The 26,525-nt window shown below is 34.1% G+C and overlaps 1 protein-coding gene across 1 annotated transcript in view; it reads left to right on the top strand.

The window, feature by feature from the left end:
• The window catches only part of LOC147063920 (uncharacterized), a 38,966-nt gene extending 14,290 nt beyond the window's left edge, over nt 1-24,676 (top strand). Inside the window, exons 5-22 of the mRNA XM_085959113.1 lie at nt 881-1,037; nt 3,312-3,864; nt 4,619-4,913; nt 6,261-6,496; nt 7,576-7,689; nt 8,460-8,707; nt 10,018-10,287; nt 10,873-10,999; nt 12,436-12,586; nt 13,125-13,358; nt 17,007-17,116; nt 18,164-18,278; nt 18,358-18,508; nt 19,770-19,956; nt 20,754-20,926; nt 21,514-21,630; nt 23,041-23,215; nt 23,968-24,676. Of these exons, the coding sequence (XP_085815239.1) occupies nt 881-1,037; nt 3,312-3,864; nt 4,619-4,913; nt 6,261-6,496; nt 7,576-7,689; nt 8,460-8,707; nt 10,018-10,287; nt 10,873-10,999; nt 12,436-12,586; nt 13,125-13,358; nt 17,007-17,116; nt 18,164-18,278; nt 18,358-18,508; nt 19,770-19,956; nt 20,754-20,926; nt 21,514-21,630; nt 23,041-23,215; nt 23,968-24,021 (3,467 nt within the window). The 3' untranslated portion in view covers nt 24,022-24,676. The remainder of the gene's footprint in view (nt 1-880; nt 1,038-3,311; nt 3,865-4,618; nt 4,914-6,260; nt 6,497-7,575; nt 7,690-8,459; nt 8,708-10,017; nt 10,288-10,872; nt 11,000-12,435; nt 12,587-13,124; nt 13,359-17,006; nt 17,117-18,163; nt 18,279-18,357; nt 18,509-19,769; nt 19,957-20,753; nt 20,927-21,513; nt 21,631-23,040; nt 23,216-23,967) is intronic.
• Nucleotides 24,677-26,525: the final 1,849 nt, after the last annotated feature.

Consider the following 26,525-nt stretch of genomic DNA (forward strand, 5'->3'; position numbering starts at 1 on the left):
TCGGGTGTTGATATATCCCACTTGCGTGAGGGTGAGTTTAGGTGGACACTATTTTATAAATTCTTAAGGGTCTCCTTAGCAAACTCGGTGTACTTCTTTGAACTACTATAGATGTATAATTGTATTTTCACTGCGTTTGTATGTTTATATGATGTTTTCTTTTTATATTTTCATTACTTTTCTTTTTCTTTCTTCTTTATAATACTGTTTCATGTCCTTTTGTGAACGTCTTAAACTTATAATTTGTAATGCCACAATATGTAAAATAAATAAATTGAAATTGAAATCCCCCGAATTTTAAGAGTTCATCTATTCAGCGGGTTGTAGGGCGTCTCTGTGGGCGTTTAGTGCCCCTTGGGTACCACTGTATGATGGCATTTATCCAGCGGTTGTCCACTCGTCGAGCGACATGTCCAGCCCATAGCCATTTCATCTGCTTAGCGACCTCTATCACATCGCATACTCTTGTCTGCTTCCTTATCCATTGGTTTCTTTTGTGATCTTTACGCGTTATGCCTAACATGCACCTTTCCATGCCAGGTGGCGCTTCTCATAATTTTTGGATTACTCTTACATTAAGAGTCCATGTTTCACATGCATAATGTGAGCATTGGTAGCACACATTTGTTGAACACTTTAAGCTTAAGACACAATAGGAGGTGACTTTTGGGTACAAATGCACTCCATGCCAGTTTGTTTCTGCGAGCAATCTCGTCATACATACCACCGTCAATTGACATTTATTGTTCAAGATAAACGTAGTTGTTGACCAGCTCAATTTGAGTGCTATAATATAATATATTGTGTTTTATTTAATTAATATAACTTTCCACCAAGGATCGACCACTAATAATAAAAATAATGGTTTATATTTTTTCAGCATGGTTGGGTAAGGCGAGTGCTGCGTTTCGTAGCAAAGCATCTGTCAAAACTGATCACCGAATCCGGCTGATGGGTGAAGTAGTGCGAGGAATTCAGCTCATTAAAATGTACACTTGGGAATATTGCTTTGCTGACATTATTGGTAGAGCAAGAAAGTGAGTTTGTGTGGTGAAAGATGCTTTCATTAATCTGTCTTGATATATATACAAAACGACATTACACAAGAATTTAGTGGAAAAATTTATTACTCTGCCAAAAAAATCTAACTAATAACCTTTTTTTATGGCGGAACCCTTGAAGTGTTATGTAAAGCTGAAGCTCGGTCGAATTCGGATATATTCGGATAAAGGCGTATCTATTGTTTTTCCACCCGAACCCTGAAATTTTGTATCGAAACGTCAAATAAGAATAATAGAACATATCGACATAACCTACAATTTTATTAGCCATGTCATTGCATGAAATATGTTACTACTCGCCACTCGTTATTTGCCAGCTCACGAAATTATTTGTAGATTTGTATATTGTAGATTATTTTACAAAATAGTCACATCTCGCATCTCAATTTTCAATATCTAATTGACATACTCTATCTCGCTCTAAAAGTTGACACAGCCAAGAGAAGGGGTGTTAATAAATAGCACTTTTGACAGTTAACTTCTTGTGATATAATCTTGTGGTATATGATTCAACAGAGAATTTAAAAACATTGTATATAAAAAGTTTTTTTATCTTGTAATTATGTAATGTTAACTTGCAAGCTTTAAGGGGACGCTCTACAGAAATGCTCTTGAGAATTGAAAATATGATATTTTTATATGTGGTCCGAAATAGCTGGTCTACTAGTAATATTAAAAAGTCGCCGCCGATACGTGGGTCAAAAGTAATGGTCAATAAATTAAATTTAAAACAAACAAACTCGCTTCAGCTTAGTGAGTATAGGGTGACCAAATTATAATATCTTTTAATATACTTAAATGTTTCTAAATTCAATATGTTAATCAGCTTTTTGGTGGGAAGTATTACAACCAATATGGTGGATATTGTGACGTTTTTAAACTTAGAGTTTAGTTTAGTAGTTTTGAAACTTAGAAATAGATTAATAACTTTTTAACCTGAAATTGTACGAGAACTAAACATACGAAGGATTTTGAAACACATTATCTACCTACATTTTTATTTCATGTGCTATCCAAAAAACCTAATTAATGAATAGTTTTTATCTTTAATGTGTAAGACCTACATAATTATTTAAAAAAAAAATAGGTAAGTATTGTTTAATTCTAATGCATATTTAAAAAAACATACAATATATCTAGTGATGTACCCGAGTTTAGAGACACTTTTACAAACTAGTAACGCAATTACTTTTATAATATAATATGTACTAGTGAAATAATAGGTAGGTACCATTATTGTATTTTGTTGGTTGAGTAAAGCCAATGCATGAAATAATTTATAACGCCTAAAAATAAATATTATCGTATAGGCACCCCATATACTGTTATTATTTTTCACATTATTTTATTTCCGCCGGCTGGCGAGAGCGTTCACGGCACCTAATAAATGATTGCAAAGAATTGCTCTAGCGACAATAATTATTATTAAGTTTTTAAAATAAAATCTTCGATGACCAGGGATTTTGTTGTAAATTTGATTTAAAATGACGTTCTACTCGCTCTGTGGACTCTCTTCGAATGAAATATGAATCACACTGGGTCCTGTTATACCCACTCTTACAAGCTTCATCAAAAACAAAAGATTCAGTGCAGTTAGGCAGTGACATTTAATAATGACATCCAATAGAGATCTCATTTTTTATTCATCATTCCTTGTTGCTACAAAAATGTCCCTCCCACATAAATTCTCACTACCTACTTCAATGATAACTAAGGCACAATATCAGCTAACCTAAAAATTCAAAATACCGTAGTATTTTAGAATAAGCCACGTTAAACCTATGGAACACAGGGCTCGAAATGGACCGGAGCGCCGTTCCTGTTCGTGAAATTGGTAAAATTATCACTCCGTCTCGTGGAAAAAATAATTTGACCGTCTGAGCCATATAATAGAAAATCTACCACACTTATTTTTATAAAATATACATAAAATTTGATAACTATGTCTTCTAACTATGATAACTATGTATTGTTCTTCAGAAAACTGTCGAGCGCTCCGGTTCGTAAACTTTTCCATTTCGAGCGCTGCTGGAACAGTCAAAATCCTGTGACTGGGCAAAATCCGCACGTTGTTTTTGAATGTATCAACAAGTACAACAACTGACCAACAGCTGATCATCGTAAAAAGTCAATGAAATTAAACTATTCACATTATCATATGCTTAGTGCCTTAGTACTCTAAATTACTTTTATAATACTAAAATATATAACTTTTACAAAAACAATAATAGTGCATTGCTTATTTTTCAGACAAGAAATGTATGTAATCCGCAAAATGTCCTGGATAAAGGCTCTGACATTGCTCTGTGTGAGGCTTAACACCAAAATATCAATTTTTATAAGCATTCTAACATTTCTCGCTTTTGGAAATTCAATCACCGCTTCAAAGATATTTATTCTATTCTCTTTGTATAATCTCTTGAACAGAAGTGTCGTTGAATTCTTTCCATTGGCGATAATGCTAACATTGGAAGCAAACGTATCCATTCAAAGAATGCAAAAGTTTCTACTTCTACCGGAGGTGGGAAAGTTACGGGAAATGGATAATTCATCTTTGGAAGAGATGGTGTCAGAGGTTGATAGGAACATAGGTCTTTTTACAGATAGAAAACTATATGGCACAGATAACCCAGTATTTACCGTAGCGACTTCAAGAAATGATTACGTGACTGGCAAACCATCTGAACATATTGCAAATGCTGCTTTTACTGGCTTAACAATGGATAATGTAACAGCATATTGGAAGAATTCAGATTCTGGTGACACTAATGTAAAAGTTGCCCTTGAAAATATTTCTTTAAAGGTTCGATATTTTATTTCATTTCATCATAATTATATGGTTCACAGACTCCCCGAGTCGACGACTACTAATTGAGAAATTACATTTTGAATCTCTTCGTAGAGTCTTGAGTGAAATAATAATTTTTAACAGCGCAACACAACCGTATATTATGAACCAATCAAAACTAGCTTCAACACAATCGTATTGGTACCTGAATCATTACATGTAATTGCTATTTAAGGATGGCGTCAGTCGTCGAGTCTATTGAGGCTTCTCATGTAATTAGATATGTAAAATTATCATTTAATGGATGTCGACTATGGTATATTGGTGCTGTATGCGACTGGGAATCATTATTGATCAGAGGTTTAAATCTGCATACTGCCCAAAAATTTTATTTCGTTTGTAAAATAAATAGATGAGGACAAAAAACGTGGCAGACCCTGCCAATAAACGTTTTCTACATCAAAATCAGTCACTGTCGCAACGTATTACACCACTGGATGATACACAACAAATGGATATTGGTCTTGAGATATGTCATCCACACTGTGAAGGTCCATATCGATGGTTTAGTGCAAAGATATTATATGTCCAGTTTTGTATGTTTTGAGAAAATCAAAGTTTTAAATTTGAGATGCATGAGAAATGGACATATTGTGTATTTTAATGATACGGTATCTTCTCAAATATTTTTCAAATTTATAAATTTCTAGTTCTAATAAAATTATGTAATATTTTTTGTCATTTTTCTGTACTTACATTGTTATTTCAGGTTTCTCCATGTGAGCTCTTAGCAATAGTGGGCTTGGTAGGATGCGGAAAGAGTTCAGTTCTTCTAGCTATCCTGGGAGAAATCAACACTGAACCCGGTTCAGTAATAACTTACGGTGGCGTGATGTCCTACAGCGCACAGACTCCGTGGATCTTCGAAGCATCCGTGCGACAGAATATTATCATGGGACAAGAAATGGAAATGGCAAGGTACAAAGAAGTTGTAAAATGTTGTCAACTTGAGAAAGATCTACAAGATATGGCGCATGGCGACAAGACTATCGTGGGAGAAAGAGGCATGCTATTAAATTTAAGCTTTTGTTATTATATTGGTTACCGCTGCTCACTAACCACTTTTAATACAATACAGTACTCTCTCAGTAATCCGCCACCCCAAAAACCAGACAAGTGTCCAATTAGTGAAAGCGGCGGATTATAGTTTATGCCTATAAAATATGGTAAAAATTAAAACAGGTATTTCTTAAAAATGGTTGTTTTGAGAAATTTGAACTAGCAAATTACGGTTTTATTTTTAATCAAAAAGTATTTACTAATTTATACATATTTATAAGCTATTTATTTATTAACTAAATAAAACAGTAAATAACTTGACACAACCAGTTTTTCAGTGAGGCAAATATTCTTTAATGGCTTAGGATTCCTGGCTTTTCCTATGACCAAAAGCTTCATTTTGCGTGTCCCGGTTCCATTGTAGCATTCCGAGTACAGCATAATAATTGTGATGCGGTGCTTAGGCACTTTCCTCCCTGGTACATTACTTTCTTCGCGATGACTGTACGTTTTACGAAGGAGAAGTTTCCAAAATAAACCCGTCTCATCTGCGTTATACCTATACTTGTACGCGGCGGACTACTGAATTTGACAATCGAATATCGGCGAATTATAGAGCTTGATTTTGTGCTTTCAACTAGTAAAAATATCGGCGGATTATAGTAGTTGTCGGATAATCGAGCGGCGGATTACTGAGAGTGTACTGTATAATATATTCATTTCTCAATTTTATGATTGATAATTCTCTCTGATTGATTTAGGATTATTGGATTCTCTTAACCGAGATGGCATATTTATACAAAAAGATTGCGTCGTCGGACCCGCCCGCCTTTTTCGAAGATGATAATATGACATGAAGCTATGTCACACTATCTCTTTTTACTATAATTACCTATCCTTGTCTCTCCGGATATCTAGGATTTCAGGAGTCACTCGGGCTGAGTCATAATTATTGTCTTGCCGGATGGTGAGGTATCACAATGATGGTAAAATGTACGTAAAAATTAGTAAAATGTCGTAGGCCTCTAATAATTAAAGTGGTTATATCTACTAGAGTTCTGTAATTAATATATTATAGGCATAATCTTGTTTGCAATAATGATAAATTGTAGACTTTCAAGTCCCCAAAAAAATAGAATTGATGTTACCTGGAACAACCCAAGTACCTATTTATATCTATGCAAATATTTATGAACACTGAACAGCAAGGCATCTGAGATATTTACCAAATTCCATTAATAATGGCAACCGACTTTTTTTTGTCACCAATTTTTCTGATGCTGTTCCAAGTTATATTTATTCAATGAAGAATGTTACATTCTTAATTGCTGTGCAATTATATTTTATTTCAGGGGTATCGTTATCGGGCGGGCAACGAGCACGAATATCTTTAGCGCGATGTGTCTATAAGCGTGCACACATTTATCTGTTGGATGATCCTTTGTCAGCTGTTGATGCACATGTAGTGCGTGCTCTCTATGATATGTGCTTAAGAGGATTTCTTCGAGAATCGGCTGTAGTTTTAATTACTCATCAACTTCATCTGCTCGCTGGAAACGATCGTGTTTGTTTAATGGAATCGGGAAAAGTGAGTTTGAGCTTTTTTCATACTAACCATTCTTTTCTATACAGCCATTATTGCCCTATGGCCTATACTAATGGACAGATCTGAAATTATATTCTGCTGGCATATTACTGGGTTTTTTGTTTTTTAAAGACGATTTATGAATCCTTTTTGTAATGTACTGAGTAGCCAGTTCAACGTAAGAACTTGTTTTAGATCTTCTCAATTGACAATATTTTTTTAAAATCATATTATTTATAATATAGATCCTAGGTAAATGCAAATACTGGAGAAAAGTGGATTTTTCATGCATGCGTCATTCTTGTACAGCTGAGTACGATTTTTGATATGTCAGTCCGAGGCTACGCGTAGTTGTTCATACACCCTCTTCTCTGTGTATGTATCATGACTGAGAATATTCTAAAAACTAAAGCAAGTCAGATTATTCTTCACCAATGCGTAAATTTTAATATTCGTAACTCGATTAACCTAATCAATCAGATTAATAGATAAAATGTAATTCATACGAGAACTTACATTGATATGTAAGTAATTCATTTCCCATGACTAAGAAAGTCAATTCAATGGCCAATGCCCTAAGATAAACTCTATAATATAGGATGTATGATCACGGTAACTTTGCAAAAATTGTTTTTTGACTGTCTCCTGGAAAGGTCTTACAATTTCTTCTTCTTCTTCGTAGCGCTACAACTCTACGTTAGTATTGGTCTCCTCTCTAGCATCTGCCTTTATCCAGGTCTATCCAAAGCCGCCCTCCAGTTTTTGATGCTCAAGGTCTTCAAATCCAACTTCACACTATCCCTCCATCTTGCCTTCTGACTTCTCGAATGTCAGTTTTGACTCTCATTTGACTTCTCGTCCATTCTGTGTATGTGACCCAACCATCCAAGGCAGCCCAGTTTGATGGTCTTACAATTTATCATGTTCATTAGGTATTAAATTGTTTATATAAGTGTTTTAAGCGTACATTGTGTATTATCTATTACCTGTGTGTGAATGATTCCTAAGGTTTCACCATAAAAATGGCTGTTCCATGATGCATTTAAGGATATTGATTGCTTGACAATAATTATGTCCTCCAGGCAATATTCCTAGGGAGCTTCAGTGACTTACAATCATCATCCTCTACATTTGCACAGTTTCTGCCCGACTCTGAGGATAATACAGATACCGAAGATACAAGCCTTGAAAACTCTGTAAGTCTATCAGATTTTTGTGAGGTAAAAAGTTTATATAAGATAACTATGCTAACTGAAAATAAATTTTGTTTTATGCAGTTACTACAACTTTGCATAGAATTATCTCTGTTTTGACTCGAAATATTAATCAAACTCACTTCAGGCATCATACTAAGCCGTTTCTCATTAATATGCTTTTGTAGACTGCGGAAAAGATGCTAATCTGATGGTAACTTGGCAATTGAAAGAAAAAGGCTAATCCCGGCCAACAGAAGAGGTGTAATTTTTCTTCACAATAATGTCAGACTTAATATGCCACTAAAGACTATACAAAAACTGAGACAGTTTAAATAGGAAGTCATGGCACATCGAATATATTCTCCTGCCCTGGCACCATTAGATTACCATCTTATCCGCAGTCTACTAAACCATATGAATGGGAAATGGTGTGGTTAAAAAAAATATATCTAAAGGTAGCTTGATTTATTCTTCAACTTAAAACTGAGAGAGATAGATATCTATCACCAAGAAATGGAAAATTAAAGCCAAGATGGGAAGAAGTCTAATAATAGAAAATATATCTTGAATTAAACTTACAATCATAATTATTTCAAACATTCTTAAAATACTGCATTATTTATGGATTGACATAATATAAATGCAGTCTTCAGTGTAATGTATGTTCGAGTCCCACTCGACCCAACTTTTTTTTAGGATTTTTTCTAATAGGTATGTTTCTGAGGCTCTTCAAAATTATATGTTTTTAAAAGATTATATTTTATTTTCAGAAATATAAAGAAGTGTTTGGCCGGCCCACAATTGATTCAATACATTCCGAAAAATCACTGAGATCCTCGATTTCAAGCGATGCTGTCATTCCACCCGATGAAGTGCAGCAGCTTGGATCAGTTAAAGCAAGTGTCTACGGAGGATATCTTCGAAACGGTGGCAATCATCTCAGTCTTGTGCTGCTGGCTGCTCTTTTTTGTTTAGGCCAGGCTTCTATTTCTCTAAGCGATCTCTGGATAAGTCATTGGTTAGTATTAGCTTAAATAGTTCTAAATCATTGGCAATCTTCGGCATTTGCACTTGTGCGGTCGTGTTAGCGGGGGAAACGAAGGGGTTAACAGGGTGCATCCTTTGCACAGCCAGTAATTCAGGATTTTTTGTAAGTGCTCTAGTATGATATAACATCATGAGCAAAACAAACTCTAAATGTGTATATTCTATATATTTAGTGTGGTTGTGGGAAATCGCAATATGTATATACCTAGTAGTTATGAAAAAACCTTTAATGGAGACCGATAACTATAACTTGAGGTGCAGTGGTTTTAGACTTTCCTTCCCAACCTTTTTATACCTGTGGATCGGTGAAAATAGGAGAAGTATTTCACGGACCGCTAACTCAAAAATAAAAAATATTATTTAAAAGCATTTTTGCCACATTGCAGAAGTTAGCTTCAAAACATGGTTTTTAAATGCATCAACCGCCTCTTCTGGTGTAGAAAATCGTTGACCACGCAATTTATCTTTAGCTGTCAAGAATAAAAATAAATCATTTGGTGCTAAATCGGGGCTGTACGGCGGATGACCCATTAATTTGATGTTTTGTGTGCTCAAATAGGCGCTTGTTTGAGCCAATGTTTTTTGTGTGTTCAAATTATACGGGATCTAACGCCAACATAGCTCCTTCACGTCTAAATGTTCATGCAAGATCGTATACACGCTGGTGTTACTAATGCCCAGGGATACCTTAATCTCACAGTATGTCAGTTCAGTTCAGTATCAGTTCACGCACAGCATCAATGTTTTCTGGAGAAACAACTGATTTTTTACGACCTTCACGCGGCTCGTCTGTGAGCGAACGACGGCCACGATAAAATTCGCTAAACCAGCAATATACCGTAGTTTTTGATGGTGCTTCATCACCATATAATGCACTAAGTTCAGTGATGCACTGTTCCCGCGATAATCTGTTTAAAAATTTAAAAACGTAACATGAAAATTCTATTGATAATTGAAATTATCACAAACCGATCAATAAATAAATTGTGAATAGTAGATCTTTTTGAATTTCCTCTCACAAGAACAGGTACATAGTTGAAAATGCGGACAATAATGTAAAGGCTTTGAAAACTTAGAGATGGATATTATTCTAGTTCTTTTTAAAATGGGCGACAACTACTTTTGAACCGGCAGAAAATTTCTACGGACCGGTGGCTGGGAAACACTGGTTTAGAGAATTAATAGCTCATATACAATATTATCTTAGTTTTCCTCTAAAAATAAACCCTTATGTTCATCAGTCACAGGTTTTATATCTTTGTTTTTTTTCTTCTTGAACAGGGTGAATTTAGAAGAACTGTCCAACGCCTTCAATTTCACATCTCTATCGTCTGTAGTGGTCGATAATGAAGGACTCTTCAGATTGATATTACGAATAGGGAATGGGGAGGCTTCCCCGTTTATTAATATATGGACATTGACCAGGAAAGAGTGCGTTTATATATACACAGGATTTTTGATAGTCACCATTCTTCTCATACTTTCGGAGCTCATGGTATTCTTCACTATGTGCATAAGGGCATCAATTAATCTGCACGACTCCATGTTCAGGTACCAATAACTCGTAATTCAAATTACCTTGTCTATTTTATATCTTGCGTTAATTTAAATAAAAGACAATACATAAGGCCGCGTCCAGACGCGTGTAATGTAACGCGAATTTGTCGTATGGACGTAGGTACGATCCTTACATGTAATGCTCGTAGCGATGTTCGCGCTTATCCTTCGACTGTTGGTTTTTAACACGAACACAAAGGCACAAGCGGTGCTCGAGAACTCAAACAACAACAGGATCCGCGTCGAGATTGTGTGCCGTCCATACAAATTTGCGTTACATTACACGCGTCTGTACCCGCCATAAGAGGTGTCCAAAAAACTTTGCTTTTACCTCTGAAAAAAAAAGAAGCACAAAAGGTCTCCTCCATTGAGAAGATGGAGGATATCCTGCTGGGTGTTTTTTCTAGTGCTTATATATTTCTCAGAGTTTGTTTGTTTCAAATTTAGAAGTGTTTTCAAATTTTGTATAATCAATAAAAGAATGTTACATTCTTCAATGTTTGAGATTTGTCAGCAGACATGACATGATAAAATGTCATGTCTGTTAAGGAATTTTTTTTTTTTTCATGCATTTCCAAGAGGACTAATTAGAGCAACTATGAAGTTTTTTCACCAAAATGCATCAGGAAGAATCCTAAATAGGGTCTCAAAAGACATGGGAACCGTGGATAGCATATTACCTGCAGCTATGGTGAATTGTATCACAGTATGTACCCTATCAATACCAATGGCGAAGACTCGTAAGTAACTCGCCTACCTTCATAAGAAAAATAATTTTTAATGGCATATTATCGTATTTAAATAATAACTAAATTATTTAATATTCTACAAAAATAATTTAATTTGCCAACAACATCTGTCGTAGATACCTATAATATGTAGAAATGTAAAATACAGAACCATCTCTCAAAGGTTAAAAAAAATAGGCCATAATGCCATCTCTCTTCAACTATTGTATGTATCGGATTATTGTGCAATTAATGTCAGATTCCTCACGAACCTCAGCCCCGTCTACAGTAATATATGCAATACGGTAGGCTCGAAAGGTGAATCCTAAAACCTTTGCGCATAATATTATTGTCTATGACTGCAGCTTTGTCCAAAATAATTAATAATAAGATAAATTAAAAAATAAATTCTATGCCATTCAATCACATATAAATATGTTTTTAAAAATAAGATTAATTTTATTTAATGTTTTTTGATGTGTATATATGTAACCCACGGTGGCCGCGCGACTTAAGCGTTGGACTATAACGCTGTGGGTCCCAGGCTCGAATCCTGGGACTGGCAAGTACACATATTGTTTTTCAGTTTGTGTGTGAGTCAGGGTATGGACGTAATAGGTTGAGCAAGTGGCTGACATCCGTTGCTCGTAAAAAACAAATTCTGTCAATACAAACCTCTACTCTGTGGAGGCCCATATGATCCTATTGGGATCGGACATGGTCAAAAAAAATATGTATATATATATATATATATTATGTTTAGGAAAATGCATATTATTCATCGCTCAATTTTATGTCGTTAGTGAGCTATTGAAATTTCATCGAATTAGTATGTTGTTGTCATTAGTGTGTACCTATTCATCAGTAGTAATATAGTATTATCTTCTTATTTCCCGTAAGTACCTATAGCTGATAAGTGTGCTCTTTTTCTCTGATCTCTAGTTTACCTCTTTCCAAAAGTCACCTTTTGCCACTGATCAACACAATACTCACAATAACTATTTATTATACACATAAAATATTCATTGAGTCATTGTATGAGTGATTCCCAACTTTGGGAATTGGGTAAATTGGGCCTGCGAAAATAGTGAAACCTTTTCAGGAATAGAACACCAAGTGACCCACTTTTAAACAATAAAGCAATTTTTAAATTTAACTTGACTACATATTGTGTAATAGTTATTATTGAAGTAGCGAGGATTTTACTTGAGAAGGGAATTTTTATAGCAACAAATAAAGAAGAAATAAAATTAGATGAATTTAGTTGTCAGTATTAATGACAATTTTAAAAAGCGGGCTGCCTCCTACCCTAGGTTCTGCCCCTGATTATGTCTGATTATAGCTTCAGCTCAAAAGTAGTTACTTTATTTTCTACAATATCATCGTAATTACTTTATAAAGGAAATGTTTTCAGTTTATTCTAGAAACAATTGGCATCCTGGTTGTAGTCTGCGTCGTGAACGTGTGGCTTCTAATACCGACGGGTATTTTGGTAATCGTGTTGGCCTTGCAACGAGTTGTCTATATATCAGCCAGCCGGAGTCTGAAAAGATTGGAAGCAATCAGTGAGTATCAACAGCCAATTTAAATTAACCTATATTAATGGAGACCTACACTGCAGTGGTTAGACTATATTGTAGAAAGAGACACCGCATCCCTGACGTTAAGGCGGCGGAGGGAGCTTGTGGCAGACATAGGGAACTTGCGGCAGACATAGTGGTGTGGAGACATTCCCTGGAAGTCCCTATTGTAGGGCCAATAATGATGATGTGTCATGGTTTGTATCAAGAAGCATTTGGTTTTAGCCAGAACTTTCCAACCCACGTGCCGCAAAATATTTTTGCATATTTTAGATCGTGGTTTTTATTAGATGGGATAATAGGTGGACTTACAAACTGTTTCAATAAGCATTTATTCGTTGACATGATTCTCTCGATATCAGTATGTCGGTTCACGAGAGATCTAATGTTAAGAAAACATTTGACTGTATCAAACTTGTACTTTCCTGTATCCAATTTAGGTGTGGTTTCTAATAGTGTGTGTGACAAAGACGGGCATATTATAATATTATGATGCTATTAAATAATATTTTATTTTTTCCAGGCCGTTCACCCGCATTTACCCATGTGAATGCCACTCTGGAGGGCTTAGATACGATCCGATCATTGGGAAAGCAGCGTAAGCTTGCAGCTGAGTTTGATGGTCACCAAGATTTGCAGTCGTCTGCTTGGACATTAGTCCTCCATGCCGCTCGAGCATTTGCTTTTTGGATGGACATGACATGCTGCTTGTACTTAGCTGTCGTCACTTTCAGTTTTCTTGTCTTCTCCACTGATGGTTAGTGTTAATTAATATTATAATGGTGTAACTGAGAATTAAAAGAGTATATGTGACCAATGTTCCCTGTAAGGTGTGCGTGCGCACATCTACTAAAATGTGTCCTCACACATGTTTTCATCCCTCGCACAGTCCTCACACAAAAATATTGTAAAAGAAAGTTTCCTTTGCCAGATTTTAGTTTTGCTCGAATGCACGAAACTATCACATACATAATTCTTCGACTCTAAAAATGTCAAAAAGGATAGGATGTGATATTTCAAATGCGATCATTAAGAAGAAATCCTGCAATAAATTTTAATTGGAATGGCTCTCTGAAATCGTCGAAACAGAAATGCCATCTTCAATGCATTCGCAAAAAGTAAGAATTGGTGATATATTGTATTATTCGGAAACACCTGATTGTGTCAAATGCATCATATGCTCCGGAGAAAATATACTAGAAGAATTCAGGTCTGGAAAGAAGTGGATTGAATGGAGGTTGTATATTTTAAAAAGGCTACACCAGGATGCTGTTACGAAATTGAAACTTTTGAAAATAATGACAGAAACACCCGAAGAACAAAAGAATAGAATTGAGATAGCTTAGCGCATAAAATCTGGTTGCAATCTAGTCAAAGTGTTAATTGATAATTGTAACTATTGGCTATAAAAATTAATACTTCTATGCTTTCTGTACAATATATTCACAATCATATTGTATCTAAACACACAGATATTCCCGAAAGCTGGCGAAGTAAAAATTATTAAAAAGATTTTTTGACTAATTACGGAAGTCTCGGTTTCATACATTAATTGTTGATGAAATTACGGATGTACGAGCAACAAGTATCTGTGCAAAAAATGCTAATTTTATACGTCAAATATCGATATGGGATAAATTACAAGACTATTTTTCATTGTTAGTGTTATTATTATATAAAAAATCACTGAAATTAAGAAATAAGGTGAGTCGGGGTAAGTGTGACATATAATTTGATGAGATGAATTTTAACCTGGTTCACGATGAATAGGTATGTTTTAAATAGTTGAAAACTTTACCATAGGATTCACAATATCATTACAATTAATATGTACAGAAGGAACCCACTGTATATCTTACTATAATACGACATATTAATATTTTTTGATCACTAGTCAGTTTGTCACACTTACCCCGATATTGGGGTAAGTGTAACTAAATTCACCATTGTTCCAAAAGTTCTTCAAAACCATAACGTATTACATGTATAGAAAGGTAATATATCATTTAATGGATATTGATTCTTAAATTAAAGATTTTGTATAGATTTTCAACAAAAATGATCTATATCATTTTTTTTGGGGTAAGTGTGTCATACTAATGTATGTAGAGCTAGTGATGTCCCGAAACAAAAATTACGTTTTTTATTAGGTAGGTACTTAATTATTTAATGTGGTTATCTTAGCAACAGGAGTGGTAGGTAAATGAATCAAAGGCTTTTGAAGATTGACACAGATTGAAAGATAACATTGAAAGAGCACAAATACAAAGTATACAATACAAGAATGCACAGTAACCCTAAAAATAGTCAGTACTTACATGACACGGCATGAAACGTACTAATCATTCATGTAAATTCAGAATCCATTATTTTATTAATGTGAAAAACATGTTGTTTTAGAAGTAATCTTAGCACATATCCATTAAATGGTTTTCAGTGAAAAAAAAATATTCACAAAATTTCCTAAGTAATTATTGATTACCTACCTAACTAACTTGTGACATATTATTATAACTGAGAGAATTACGTTTTCAATGTGTATTTTAATAAACTATGAGATTCTTTTCTTTTAAAATTTAAGTTGATTTAGATTAAACTGGCAATAATGAATACACAGTGACCCTTTGTTTGACAGGACTAGTTCACTAGTTGACTTAATGAGTTGACTAGACGTTTTTATTATTGTTAATGGAATATTGAAGCATTTTATTTTAAATATATAGGTAGTTACCCGTTTTTTACTGTGAATGTGTATGACTCTAGATTAGATTTTCGTAAGGAATAACATTCTTATTTACTTAAGTACTAAGTATTTTTATTCTTGAAAACACATAGTTCACCATTAAATCACTTTTTTCACTGGTAAATACCACGTACTTAAAACTATTTTTCAATACTTCATCGTCCCCATGCAAATTGACGATTTTTTTTCTTCTTCAGAAAATTCGATTTATAGCGATTTTCGTGAATTCGAATTCAAATTTTCAGGGTCCCTTGGATTTCAAATTATCTAGGTTATACTGGTATACAAATTCTTACATATAAACATTCTATTTTAAATAACGAACATTTTCGATCTTCGATACTTCGATCGATATAAATAATGCGTCATGTCCCATTACTAGTTAAAATATTGACTTTGCAAATTCATATAAAATATATGGGGGAAGTGTGACACAATACAAAGGCACACTTACCCCACGTGTTTACTTTCGTGGGGAAGTGTGTCTACTTGATTAAATGTTTCAAATGCTTATAAATCAGTAAAACAATAATATAACGTGAAGCAGCGTATCAAAACACATATACTCACCAATTTTTACAACCACAATGTGCAGATTTCCGTGTTTAAAAAAATATCTTAGTAACAGCTACCATCTCACTCGTCGACTTCAAAATGTCGTCTGGAGAATAATCCATGTAGTCACCTCAGGAAACACGGTATCGAGGACATTTCTGGTTATTTTTATAAATCAGTGTGTTTGCTATCATCTTTCTATAGATGGCAGCATCCAATTTGTAGTAGATACTGAGATATTTTAGTAGCTACACTTACCCCAAAGTCACACTTACCCCGACTCACCTTACCTTAAAAATATAAGTTTTAATGAAAAATTGTATGTGTGTGTTCGTCGGGGGGTTACCTCACCGGGTGAAGACCCGACTGGTCAGATGCATCGATGATCCGCACACACAATAGAAAAATTAGAGGGAACGTTGTATGTGACATATATTAAAAAAATAGTTAGGAGCCATTTGGTTTGTATGAAAAGTTATAAGCATTTTATTTATAACATTGCATTACTTTTCATAGACCAGTCGCGAGTGGAGAACTACAAGGTTCTAAGTGTTTGTCCCTGGCGAAACAAAAGTAACAATGAGGCAGCTTACAATATTTCGTCATTGTTGGTTTGTTTTCTCAAGGATCAATTGATGAAAATAATAAATGAAAGCTCGAGCGGTAATGCAGTTTACTGCATTTTTATTTGTTTTAAAAAACAAACGAGTCGTGCTGTCACTTTTTATTATTTTCATTTGTTTTGAAACAAATGAGTCACTTTTTCACTTGTTCCTTTTAATTCCAAACATGAATAATGAAAAATACTACTTCTGTGTTTTTATTATTTGCGAATACCACACATATATGCCACACAATAAAAGTTTTAATTAGTAGTAACTAGTATATAGTATATTAGTCTATGGTAGTAACTAAAGAACGCTACAGATGAACACTTAGAACCTTGTAGTATTAGGCTCGCGTGTTGTGTATAAAATGTTGTTATTACATATTTTCAGGGTGATATACCTATGTAATTTGAATAATTTGTTAAATGAGAGAATGTACCTATATCAAGTCGGGTATTTCCGCTAGTCTTGCACATTTAAACCTAATACTTTTCAACAGATACTTTTGGAGGGAAAGTAGGCTTGGCCATAACTCAAGTGATGGGTCTCGTAGGAATGTGCCAATGGGGGCTGAGGCAAACGGCTGATATGGAAAACCACATGACATCGGTATGCAATATTATTTTATATTTTTGAGTATGGTTCCTTAAGTCCCGTTTTCACGGTTCACTTTTGACGATCATTACGGAGGAATCATCTGCAGTAACCCGTGTAAACGCACATTCATCCTCGAATCATCGAAAGTGATCATGCGTAATCGAAATCGAATAAAGTTAAACATGTTCTACTTTTCGATCATCGCGGATGATTGCAAAAGTGGCGCCTCTTTTTCCTATTCCTCTTTCTCTCTATGAAATTTCTGCATTCATACAACAAATATTCACTAATTGTCTGAATTCCAGCCTGCACTGTTATTTCAGTTGACGCCATTTTGAAATGATGAGTATTTCACTTTCGGTGACACGTGTAAACAAGCAGTATGCAATTCCCTGCGGATGATCATTCGCAGTGGCTCGTGTAAACTACCATTTATGTACACATAATATAACACAATGACATAGTATTAAAAATACTATAATTTCACCTGTTTAGCTGCTAAGCACTATATAGTAGAATCTCACTAATACAGCATTATATAAAATCTAGTGATGCCAGAAGACTGGAATGTATAGAAACTTTAAAATAAAACATGAATATGTCTAAGTACCTACTACATGTATTTACACTTTTGTTTAAGATAATATATATTTCTCAGTGGGGAAGGGTGGAGCATGGGGTGGAGGTAGGCTGTTATGATCCAACATAAATAGTGCACGCTAAACTTTATCAATCATAAGTATTTGTTTTCATTGAACTTTGACTACAAATTACAGATAGTTTTGACTGTCCCTCCATCTATAAATATACCATCATAAATTGACAGGTGTTCGAATATAGAACTAACCTCACCATATCAAATATTAGCATGTGGCGCCCTCATTCAGCGAACAAATGCGAACTGGTGGATCTAGTGCCGAATTGCTGGATGAGAGATTCTACTGTAATTAAAGGATTTTGGTTTTGAATGTTTTAGTAACTATTTTTTGTTTACCTTATGATATCCCCTTGAATTGGATTAATACTTTGATAATAATGTGAATGGTTTTAATTTCACAGGTAGAAAGAATCGTAGAATACTCCAAACTTCAAACGGAAGCATCCCTCGACAATGATGAAAATGTTATTAAAAAGAATTACCCCACAACTGATTTGAACAAGTGGCCTCAACAAGGTCAGTGCTCCAAAAACTTTGTATCCACATAATTTTTCTTAAAAATTCATAATAATAACTATGATTGACAATTTTACAGGTACACTAGAAATGAAAAACGTTTTCCTGAAATATGACCAGGGAGATTTTGTACTGGAAGATGTGAGTTTCAGAATATACGATGGTGAAAAGGTGGGAATTGTCGGTAGAACAGGCGCTGGAAAATCTTCTATAATTACTGCACTCTTTCGGTTAGTTTCCTATTTCATTTTTTAAATTATGTATAGGTATGTCTCGGAAGCCTGAATATTTTTGACAGAAAAATTCTCCACTGACGGCAATAGTCATGGGAGAAGATACAAGTAAGATCGGGAGGATAGGAAATGAATGTGAAAGAACCTGTAAAGAGAGTTATGTCAGAATGAGAGCAATCCAATAGGACGTAGAATAAGCGGGAGTCCAGAAATTCACTGGCTAGATGGACCTACCAATGACTGCCGAGATACCAAACTGAACTAAATCTACTCGAGATACCAAACTGAAAAGTGGATCCACTATGAATAAGGACAATTAATTGATTGCCACACTAAAATTTATTTTATGTACCTTTGAAAATGGCCTTTATAAAATCTTGTTTAAACTGGTGGTCTTTTGATGTTTCGTTATTATATACAGTCGAACTCGGTTATTATGATCACGGACATAGCAAGATCTCGGCTGTAATGAGGAAACATTCTTTGCCATTTTAGTTTATGATTTCCTCCATATTTTTATTCCCTTTTATAACGAGCTACTTATCGGATATTATATCGAGCAAAATATTGTCAAAATTTTTCTTAAAACTGTTAATGTGTCGATCGTTTAATAACATTTTCTACCCTAAGCAACAATATCCGACCGTAGACCGATTCCGCCGGGATCGGATTACGTTTATGATACTAGTCTCTAATTGGTGTTTTCGCCGACAACTTTGAAAAAGTAAAAGAAATTTCATGTAAAAAATCCAAGTTGAAGTCAGTCAACTTCTTTCGCGGATCGTTCATTTTTTCCCACATGTCCCGCCAAACACCCATAAGAATAATATTAAATAATCCCACATTAACAGTTCGCCGATTTATAGTTTTCCGTAGAATTGTTTATGAAACATACAGACCTTTCAGTCGCGTCACTTTGTTTGCACATGTCGGTCGGCGCTCAGGCTTGCCTCGCATCTTGTATCACGAATTTTTATAAGTCGCAACTAAAATGCCCCCCAAACGAAAACTGAAGAAAACTAGAACTCTAGCTGAGAAACTGAAAATAATTCAAGTTATATATCCCGCAATTATCGTTTTTTTAGGGTACCTTGAAAACCATAGAATCGGGGTTTCACTGTATACAAACAACATTTAAAAATATTTTCTTCAGAAATTACACATAAGAAAATTTTAATTTTTAAAATGACTGGCCAACATCTCACGAAAATTGAAAATGCCGCATTTGTTTCTAAACCCCTCATATGTACTTCTTTAGGCTAACAGAAGCTGAAGGGTCAATAAAAATAGATGGCATTGAGACAAGAGATCTGGGCCTCCACAAGTTACGTTCTACACTCAGCATCATTCCACAGGAGCCTGCTATTTTCAGCGGCAGCTTGAGAGAAAATCTTGATCCGCTGAATGAGTACAGCGATCTTCAACTATGGAACGCACTTTCAGAGGTGTGAGATATGTATTCATAACATTATAAATAGTATTAAAAACTAAACCAAGATGACAAGGTTTCTGCCAAACTGAACAGCCAACTAAAACGTCGACACAATAGTATCAATAGTATTTGTACTTAAAAGGAGTCAAATACAAATGCACACGCAGAACGGCTTTACTATGTTTGAATTTTGTAACCAAAGAAAAGTAAATATTGAATATTTTACCAGTTTCTGTAAACGCTGTTAGTTTATTGTCAGATTTGCATTATTTACACACGATTGTTCATCTAAATAATTAAGTTGAAATGTAATGCTCTTCGGTGCATTTTTCAATACGAAATGATAAAATGTATGTACTAATTAATAAAAAAATACCATTCATTTAAACCCATTCAAGTTATAGAATTTATACTAGCAACATGAACACATTTAGTAATTCATGGAATTATCTGATTGAGTGGATCTAAATTTATGAAAACTCTAATGGTTTTTGACGGATGCAGGTGAAAACTGTGAAGAAATGAATCTGCAATGCAAAATGACTTGCAGCTAATCAAATAATATCCGTCTATATAGAAAAGGTTTTGTTCAATGACTTTGTATTAAACTAATTTTGGCAGAGTTAATTTTGTAAATTCTCCCACATTGCAATAAAAGTACTTAATAAGTAAAATACCATTCATTAGGTACCTATATAAATAGTTAGTGTAAGTCTGATTTACTAGTTTTTTGAATTTGGCTTGGTACACAAATAGATTGTTACAACTGTTATTAGTTGCTATTAAAATGTGCATCTAATGTTCCCACAGGTGGAACTGAAGTCGACTGTGAGTGAAATGAGTGCGGGACTTGGATCACTTGTCTCGGACGGAGGATCAAACTTCTCCGTTGGCCAGCGGCAACTAGTGAGTCTGGCGAGAGCCTGTCTCAGGAAGTCTCGCTTCTTGCTCATGGACGAGGCCACTGCCAACGTCGACCCAGAGTTAGTACTGACAGCATCTTCAATCTACGAGTTATACAAGTATCGATAATAGTACTGCACTATGCATATAATGTTGAAGACTTTCACGGTTTTTTGTTATCGTAATAGATTGTTAGACTTTCACCATGTGTTCTTCCTCCTTCTTTCCTTGACGTTTCGGGTTCGTTGCAGTGGTCATTCTCAAGAGAATTTGCATTATAATGAATATCAATCATATTAAGATTATTTTTGGTCATCATTGACTCCATAATCCAAAATGGATCTTGGCCGCTGTACAAAGAAGTTTGTTTAATGATTCACAAATTGAAAAGCAGCATGTGAATTTGCTACACCAGGGAATCGAACTACTCGTCCATCACTGGCGTTGGCTATAAAGTATATAACATACTATCTTTTTTTAAAGTATACAATCATTGTAATGATGCTTAATTCAATAGTCTGTCGAAGAAATATGAATCTACATATTTTTGGGTATTTTAATTTAAAGGTTTTAAAGGCTAGCTAGCAATAGAGTTTCCATAACAATTAAGCTACTGTTGCCAAAATTATGGCTTGCCCATAGTTCATTACTTATCTTTCTATTTCAGAACTGACCAGCTTATTCAAGAGACGATAAGAAAAAAATTCGCCGACCGAACCGTGTTAACGATTGCTCACCGCTTGCACACGGTTATGGATTCAGACAAGGTGCTGGTCATGGATAGGTAAGCCAATCAATTGTAGGTATTACTAAGTAATTATTAATTTTGCTGATTCAAATTCATGCCACACTGCATATGCAAAATTCGATAGTTATTTGAATTGAATCTTGGGCTATCAGTAAAAAAAATTTGCTAATAAACCCTAGATATTAAAAACTGCAATGACAAAAGATTTGTCCACATTTCTTTAAGACATCTGAATTAAGTGACATTGATCCGATGATAACAAAGATGTTGGATTACTTACTACTAAAGATTTGTTTCCATAAAGATCACGATTCTAGAATATTTCTAGTGAGATTGAATTGGTAGCCATAGAAAAAAATTATATTCTATGTCTTGCATAAAAAAAATGGCACCCTATTATGTCATACTGTATGTATAATGTACTGTTATTTGCGATTTCTTAATATTTATATTCTAAATAATGATTGTATTACAAACTTTTATACGCTTGTAAAATTAATGTAAGGTGTTTTGATCTTAGTATAGGAAAATAAATTTCAAAGACCAGTATTGTTCGCTACAATGCAAAATGGCTTTCAGCTAATTTAATTATTACTTAGTAACTTCTTTTTCGGCTTCCCTTTCATGTGTTTAGGCTCTCTCTCTATTGTAGGTTTTTGTCAATGTGTTGTATGGGACGGGGTCGATCGACAGGCTTTATCTATTGTATATGTAACACATTCAATTAAGACTTTGAATTGTTTATTAGATTTTTGCTGTTGAATCTAATCTGTGCATCACTATTACTGGTGCAGTGGTCGTGCGACGACTAATTTATATTATTAGTTTATTTTAGAAATAAAAAACAATTAATAATACTTACATAATTTTAATGAGCAGATTTTTTTTATTGGAGTTGTCAAAAATGATCTATCCCAGCGGGACTCGAACCCACATCCACTGGATTCTTGCCAATGTACTTTACCAATTGAGCCACCTGCATCCTACTTAATTATATCTAGATTAACTAGTGCATATTTATTCATCTGGAGCGCATCATAAATTGTGTTAATATTGGCAATCGGCTTTTGTGGTTTGAACCAAGGGTACCAATGATACCTTAGTGCCGAGCCGACATCAGTATCTCTCCAAATTTTAATAATTTTACATAAAGATTTATTTAAATTATTCGTTGAATATAAAAAAAGTTTATTAGAACCCTACATATTATCTCTGGGTCAATACTTAAAAGAAGTAACCATAAATCCTACAGATAGTACATTGTGCCAAATGCCACGAATCAGTTGACATTTCAAAACACTCGAATATGAATGTACCCATCAGTATCTTACAGCACACCTGTTGGAAAGCTCTGGTGTTGTAATTATGAAACAACTACATAATATGCATGCGTGGTCTCTTAATTCCATGTTCGTTGACATTAAATTTTAATGTGATTTCTTTCAGAGGAAGAGTTGTAGAGTTTGGTCATCCGTATGAACTCCTCACATATGATGGAGGTAGCAATAATGTAAATGTAACAAACAAAGGAAATGAACATAGAATTCAAAGTAATGGAATATTTAAATCTCTTGTATATGGCCAATCGGCTAGTGATGTACTTTTTAAGATAGCCGAAGAGGTAAGAAAAATGTATTGCAATATTATAATAATTGCTAGAACTAACACCACCCTATCTTTTGTAAGTAGTCATTAAAACTATTTTATTCCACAAGAAAGTCTTCTTTCAACGGCAGTTTTAATGCTGGCTGAAATTGGCAAAGCCACTGTCCTATTCTTATAATGATTTTTGCATCCAAATACCCCATTTACACGTGCATGGATTTACTGCTGACAGTATGTATTATCGTGGCCATAACAAGAAGTGTAAGTCGCAAGATATCATGCATGGATCAAAAAAGTTCAGCAGCTTCTGAATTTTCACACGACTGTTGAAATTTGAGCGGTATCTGCGCAAAAAAATTACAAACTACTCCTCGCAGAGCATTTTTGATGTTTACCAATTTTCATAACCTGCCAAATAGCACCATACAATTACAACAACTCGTCTCGCTTACTATTGAAAAATGAGATTGGCGAGACAGTCAGCACTTTTACGTGGAAACAATTATTATCGCGATAGTTGAATTTACACACTATTTGTGCCAGTAAATCCATGCATGTGTACAGGCGCTATTAGCTTTCTTCAACACGTATTGCCCAAGTGGATTCTAGTGCGTGTCCTGTTAATGGATTAAATAACTAATGCATTAATTCATTATGAGAAAGAATTAATGTTTTACACTTCAAAAACATCTCAAATTTAGGATTATTGTTTTGCAGTATATTTGAATTGTTTTGTACTAATGATTTTTTGTACTTTATTATTTTTAGAATTACACAAGAAACTGTTTGAGGATATCATCACAATCAACAGAATCAATTTGAAAGAGTTTTCAAAAAAGTCTACTTTTATGCAGAAAGTAAGAAAAATATGTATGACCATACACTTAATAAAATGAAAATGAATTATGCGAAAAATTAATAACCCAATATAATCTGGTCCTATGAATGATGACCATTTTCTTCAATTTATATTGCATAATCAATGCTTTCGAAACAATATTAAATAATATCAATTTCAATAATATTATGTAATTTAATTCAATACCCTATACACACAACAGAAATAATGGCTTTACAACACCTTGCTGCGGCTATTCACTCACACAATTGTAAGAGCATATGTGTCGCTGAGTTTCAAAACCCGCTATAACACTTTTTTTAAATAATTAAGATATATATATCGTTGTATTCGTTATTAAAATCTCTACATGAAAATTTTATCGCCTCTTTCAAAAGCCACTACGATTAACTGTCATTTATGAAACAAAATCAATGTGTCTATCAAATCCCGCTATAACACTACTGAAACATTCAAAAACCTTTTTAGTTCAAAAAGTTTTTATTGATTTTCTCAACATGATGAAAAAGTGTTATAGCGGGTTTTGAAACTCAGCGACACATATCATATTGATGGAAATGGTTAGGTAATGCTTCCCCTTCGAAATGTTTCAATATTATATTACAACTGAATGTACCTACATGCTTTTTTCATTTTCACCACTTAATTCCTATGACCTATGGTGTGATCAACCAAAATCCATTCCGCAATATATGACATAGTAATTGAGGGCAACAAAACAGCGGATGATCTGGCAAATTGTAAACGTCGAATCAGTGGATCCATAGAGAAAGTGTTCCAAAGCATGCGGATAGAGTACCACCTAAATTAGAGGGAATGGATAGAGAGGCCATCCATGGACTGAAACCGTATGCGGTTTAGATCCGTGTGCCAAACTAAACTTATGATTTTTGTTCATGAAAATATATTTTTACTAAATTTGTTTCAAGTTTAAGTGTATGGTATACACGGATACGATCAGATGCTTATATGTAATATACTTTGTGAAAATATATTTCCATGACCAGAAAAGATAAGCTTAGTATAATACACATAGCACATGGTTCGAAACCGCATACGGTTTCAGTCCATGGATGGCCTATAAGCCATTACCTTAACCATGCTAGATACCTTACTTTGTCACGCTGGCTCTGAATGGAAATGTGCTCAAGCTAATATTGAGACAAAGATCAGGCCACACTATGGATAAAAGATTTGATATTTTCAAGAGGAAAAGCGATTCGCAACTTTGTGATGAATATGATATTTTGAAGGATAATAGCGCCTGTATACATGCATGGATTTACTTGCACCAATAATGTGTATTTTAACTCATCACGATAATAACTGTTTACACGTAAAAGTACTGACTGTCTCGACAATCACATTCTTCAAGATTAAGAGAGATGCGAATTTATCATTGTATGGTACTATTTGACAGGTAATGAAAATTAGTTAAACTCAAAATGAGTGTCTGCGTGACCGATGTGTAAATAATAATCAGTAGAATATTGATATAGACCTCTGATAGCTTTAAAAAGCCAAATTGCAATTTTTTTATACATTTTAAATTATAGTTTTTTATTCTTTTACTAGTGGTGTTATTGTATTACATATTCATATTTATTGAAATGTCAGGATTTATGCATGGAATGTCACGAATCGCTAAATGCTATTTCACTGTGTATCGGCTGTTTAAATGATAGAGAATAAAATGTAAACAAACATGGTGTATGGAAAAACATGCGTTTACTGACAGGTGACGTCTCTCATTCGCAACTTGTGAGTATTCACCCAAACAACAACCGAAAACTTATAATTACCTTACAAGCATTTGAAATATTTATATGTTATATCAATTAAATAAACAAATGTGAATAACAGTATTAAATATTGTATTATTATAAATATACCATCTTAAGTCCTGTGTTCGAATTTAGAACTAAGCTCATCACAGTATAAAAAGTATTGAATGATATGTCAAATGTTAGAATGTGGCGCCCTCACTCAGCGGACAACTTATACTGGTGGATCTATAGTAACGATATTTACTTTCATAAATACACAATATCTCAACACAAATATGTACAAATTCCTAAAAAAAAAAATATTTCAATAATCATTGTCAGGAAATCAAAATTGAAAAAATGGCAGTATTTCTGACTCTATATGCGGCATTGCCTAAATATTTTGCGACTTCTTAGCTGTCATTATATTTTGATGTATGCATGTCAGTTTTATATTAACGTAACTCTATATTCTATGGATTTCGAACTTATAAATTACTTACCTAATATCTCATACAAATAAAATTGTGTGAAATATAATATTTTATTACCAGCACAAACTAATTTATAATAATTACATCACTTATCAAATTTTATACACAAACATATTATTTATAGAACTTAATATGTTTGTTACAGATGTCGTTGCATTGTGGCAACGTGTAGTTAATTTTATAATCAGTTAATCCAGACATACAGCT

This window comes from Rhyacophila brunnea, unplaced genomic scaffold, assembly GCF_057557595.1.
Source record: "Rhyacophila brunnea isolate RB1 unplaced genomic scaffold, BYU_Rbru_1.0 scaffold_8, whole genome shotgun sequence".
Classification (NCBI taxonomy): domain Eukaryota; kingdom Metazoa; phylum Arthropoda; class Insecta; order Trichoptera; family Rhyacophilidae; genus Rhyacophila; species Rhyacophila brunnea.